At 42.6% G+C, this 4,573-nt stretch overlaps 1 protein-coding gene across 2 annotated transcripts; it reads right to left on the reverse strand.

The window, feature by feature from the left end:
* Positions 1–246: 246 nt before the first annotated feature.
* On the reverse strand, positions 247–4,537 carry NANP (N-acetylneuraminic acid phosphatase). Of its 2 annotated transcripts, none has more exons than XM_034764927.1 (2): positions 4,132–4,537; positions 247–2,791 (listed from the first exon to the last, which is right to left on the reverse strand). In XM_034764927.1, exons 1-2 carry the CDS (start codon positions 4,144–4,146, stop codon positions 2,066–2,068), a joined length of 741 nt encoding a protein of 246 aa, XP_034620818.1. In that variant the 5' UTR covers positions 4,147–4,537; the 3' UTR covers positions 247–2,065. The 2 variants fall into 2 exon arrangements, with proteins under 2 accessions (XP_034620818.1, XP_034620820.1); XM_034764929.1 differs by lacking the exon at positions 4,132–4,537 and having other exon boundaries at positions 247–1,174; positions 2,120–3,222.
* Between the last annotated feature and the right edge of the window lie 36 nt (positions 4,538–4,573).

A 4,573-nucleotide genomic window follows, 5' to 3' on the forward strand; every position in this document is an offset into this window, starting at 1 on the left:
GGCAGTTTGCTCCTTGAGGCCCCGCCTTAGCGCTTGTCTAAATTTAATTTAATTTAATTAATGGAGATATCCCATCTCCTAGAACTGGAAGGGACCTTGCAAGGTCATTGAGTCCAGCCCCCTGCCTTCACTAGCAGGACCAAGTACTGATTTTGCCCCAGATCCCTAAGTGGCCCCCTCAAGGATTGAACTCACAACCTGGGGTTTAGCAGGCCAATGCTCAAACCACTGAGCTATCCCAAGAAGTTGAACTTTTCTTTTAAAAATCAATTTAAAGTGCAAAATCCTTCATGGACACTTATTTCAGTTTAGGGATGACATTTTGATTTAGCTTAACTCTGTTGCCAATCAATTTAAGTTAAATCAAAAAAGCCTCATTTAAACGAAAAGAGGTCTCTGCAGGGCACTGCACTAGTTTAAAATAGGTTCAACTAATGCAGCTAAGGTGTGAATTTAAACCTTTCTCATGTAGACATGTCCTTCCACATCTTCTGGTAGGTTTCCTTGCTTTATGGTGTTCTATGCCTCTCCAACTCTGAAATATTTTTATCCTAACTCAAACATATCCAAAATATAACTATCAATTGTGATGAACATTTTTTTTAAAACATGAAATTTGTGATCCATCACATAATGTCAGACAGGCATGGGTGTTAAAATGTGCAATACACTTATTGGAAGTATTAATCCTAACTTCTAAAAATATGAAAATTAAAATGTAATGTTCCCAAATGTTCATATTTTTGAAGTGTGAGAAAAGTTACATTCTTGAAAAAAAAGAGGTGTTTTATAAGGAGGGAAATTAACTGTCACAAAAGGAAATGAAGTACAGCAAAATTAAATAAATTTGTGGAGGAAGAGTAGTGTTATAATATGGCATAAACAGGGTAATCTAAGTCCAGCGTCAATAGTATACACTGCAAAGCTATTTATCTAGTGTTATATCCTATACCTGAATTCAAGTTCCTGGAAAAGTTATGCAAACCACTTATTTTTTACTATTATACAATTTTTCAAAATACAGATGAAGTACATGTAGAAGCTAGAACTTGGAAAGGTTCTACAGCAATGGAAGTAGTAGCCCAAAAGGCTGCAATCCTGTTACTGGCTCCAAGTGGGTAGACCCCTGCACCTTCCTGAGCCAACTGCACGACCAAAGTTTGATCAAAATTCACTAATAAAAAACCAAACAGAACAACTGCATGAGCTTTAAGAATATTAGACAAAACTGAGCAAAGACCATTGCAAATGTCCAAAAAAAAAAAAAAAAATCAGTTAACTCACAATATAGTGCAACGTAAATCAATCTGCATTACAAATACTGTTTTAGTGCAGATACATGTATGTGGTTAAAACAAAACTCTATCCATAAAGTCCTGCTGATAAATGGTCCCCTATACATACGCAAGCTTTCAGGTGTACATATGTATTTTTCTGACAGGGATTTGAGTCTTATCATTTAAGAACAGTCACTGCAAAATTTGAGAAAAGTCACTAGCTTCCAAAATTACAAAGTCAATAAGTTTGCCCAAAAAGCAAAGTAAAAAATTTTAGAATGGGCTGCTTTATGTACTAAATCCACTCACTTTTTCAAATGGAGAAATTCATTTTAATCCTTATTGAGGAAATCTATGAATTAGATTGGGAAGAATCTAGAATTCTACCATATTCTCTTCCACCTTCTATTGTTTTATACACCACAAACAATCTTTTAGTATTGAAATTCCTGCTAAATTTATAAGCCAGCAAACCAAAATGAAAATCAAAACATGGAGTTCTTCCTTTTTCGTTGTAAAAGCAAAAGACTGATGAGCAGGGTTGTCTTTGACCTATGCTTAAAAAAAAGTCTCTCCGTAATTTCCAGATGTAGCATAAATTTGACAATTGCACTTATGCTTCATTTATTTTCAAAAAATTTCCATCAATAACAAGATTCACTTCAATACTTTTCTTCTATTGAACTCCACTAATAAATAACTCACCCATCCACTGTTTGAGTAAACATGTTTACGTGTGTAAGATTTTAGGGCCAAACTTTCAACAAAAACATTAGCAGGCTAAGGACTTAGCATTTCTTAGATTCTATATTGGCACTGTCATGTACGTCATTAATACTAACCATTTTGTCAGTTTCTAAGTTAGCATTCATTTTGTGGTCCATATTCTGTAAGAGTGCTGGAAGATCAAGAACAGAAGAAATTATATAATGAGGTACTGGGGAAGTGTTTACTGGCATTGTCATTGTTTTATTTATCCAGACAGTTGCTTTCAAACCTGCATTCAGGCCTCCTTGAATATCTGTGTCTAGTGAGTCACCAACCATCACACAGTCCCAAGGCTGTACCCCAAGCAGATCACAACAATGATGAAATATAGATGGTGCTGGTTTCTCTTCTTTCTGTTCTCCACCCACAACAATGGCATCAAAGTATGGTTGACAGGCACATGCTTCAATCTTCTCCCTCTGAGTGAGTTTGTCTCCATTAGTTAATAAAAGCAAGCGGACCATTTTTCGAAGTTCTGTAAGCATGCTTCTTGTCTCCTCTGTTAAGGTTAGATGCTGGAGGCGTGTAGTTTTCCAAAGGAAATAACATTCTGCCGCCATATTTCGATTAGCTTCACCACCCTTTGTTTCTTGTATTGCTTCTTCCCAATGTGAGATCCTTAAATCAGTAATGCACACCTTAGCTGGATCATGACACTCTTTGAGGAGTTTTTCTTGGACCTTATTACAAATCATGTGAGCTTCTCCTTCATCACACTGATGTTTTGATTGTAAGACATTTATTACCTTTAACAAATGTAAAGGGAAAGGAAGGTTACAATAAGGCATTAAATACTAAGGGCCAGATTCTGCCACCCTGGCTTATATGAAGTATTACTTTCTTCCACAGTAGTCCCACTGAAATAAATTGGGATACTCCTTGAGTAATGTATTATTCAACATTAGTAAGGATGGCAGAATGTGGCCCATAGTTTAAAGTGACTTAACACCGAATTCTTTTAAAAACTATCCCATAAGCATAGCTCCACTGCATCAGCAAGAGCCCTCATAAGGCACTGTGCTTTGGATTCCCTCTAACACCAGAAGGTAGGTGGGAAGGAGCAAAAGAGAGTAAGTTACTTCACCCCTGAGGGTAGCATACACATAATATGCCCATGTAAGGTAGGGGTGGGTAAACTTTTTGGCCCAAGGGCCACATCTGGGTATGGAAATTGTACGGTGGGCCATGAATGCTCATGGAATTGGGGGTTGGGGTGCGGGTTCCAGCTGGGGGTGCAGGCTCTGGAGTGGGGCCAGAAATGAGTTCAGGGTGCAGGAGTGGGTTCTGGGCTGGGACAGGTAGTTGGGGTGCACATGGGGGGGAATGAGAGCTCTGACTGGCGTGTGGGCTCTGGGGTGCAGGAGGGTGGGACTGAGGGGTTCGGAGAGGAATCAGGGCTGGGGCAAGGGGTTGTGGTACAGGAGGGGGTCAGGGGTGCAGGCTTCGGGCAGTGCTTACCTCAAACAACTCCCAGAAGCAGCGGCATGTCCCTGCTCTGGCTCCTACATGGAGATGCGGCCAGAGGTCCGCAGGTGCTGCCCCTGCAGCTTGCATTAGCCCTGTTTGCTGGCCAATGGGAGCTGCAGGGGCAGCGTGCGGAGCCCCCTGGCTGCCCCTACATATAGGAGCAGGGATGTGTTGCTGCTTCTGGGAGCTGTGTGGAACAAGCCCCCAACTCAGTTCCCCGGCAGGAGCAAAACCTCTGATGGGACGTATGTGGCCCCAGGCCATAGTTTGCCCACCCCGACGTAAGGGGTACCTGGGTGGGAGGCTAATCCTTCATACTCCCACAATCTAATGCTAAATTTGTGATGGTGTGATGTTCAGACCCATGGTTTAAGTTGTAAAAAAACTCTGAAGAAACCGGTTAATACTCTATCAATAAGTGATCACAGCTTCAGAGCCTTGTAATTTCTGCTACAAATCACAAATAGTAACTACAGCCTAATTATGTAACCTTTATTTAGGATGACTAAAGTAAGGCCTCAGATATTACAGGGATGGGCACTACTGAAACCCCTAAGCAAGGAATGGTGTGTAAGTTGCCCCTCGCCAGAAATAGCCCCAAGCAGCTTCATACACGCACCTCCCTCTTCCGCATTGCTTTGGTAGATCTACAGACACCTGCCGAGTCAGCTCAGCAGCACTGGCCGGTGCACTAAGCCACCACTCGGCCTACACCCCACCGCTTTGTTCCTGGGCCACCTAGAGGAGACACAGCCCCCAGCCGTGTGCTCTGACCCAAGTAGCCCACTCGAATTTGTTATTTCCCCTTAATCCTCTGCACAGCCATGTAGCCGCAACCCACCCAAGGCGGGTAATGTCGGGTGTCCCTCGGCCACATATCGCTGACTGTGTCCTCCCCGTGTAGGACATGGACATGGCCACGCCAGTGCCTTACAGCGACCCCAGGACGAAGGGATTAGTAATATTACGGGAGGGGGGGGGCTATGGAAGAGCACATGATGCGGTCCCCACGGTAGCATTTCTGGGGCTGCCGTGCCCAGGGGATGGGGGGGGGGGAGGGG

This window comes from Trachemys scripta, chromosome 3 (genome assembly GCF_013100865.1).
Source record: "Trachemys scripta elegans isolate TJP31775 chromosome 3, CAS_Tse_1.0, whole genome shotgun sequence".
Taxonomy (NCBI): domain Eukaryota; kingdom Metazoa; phylum Chordata; order Testudines; family Emydidae; genus Trachemys; species Trachemys scripta.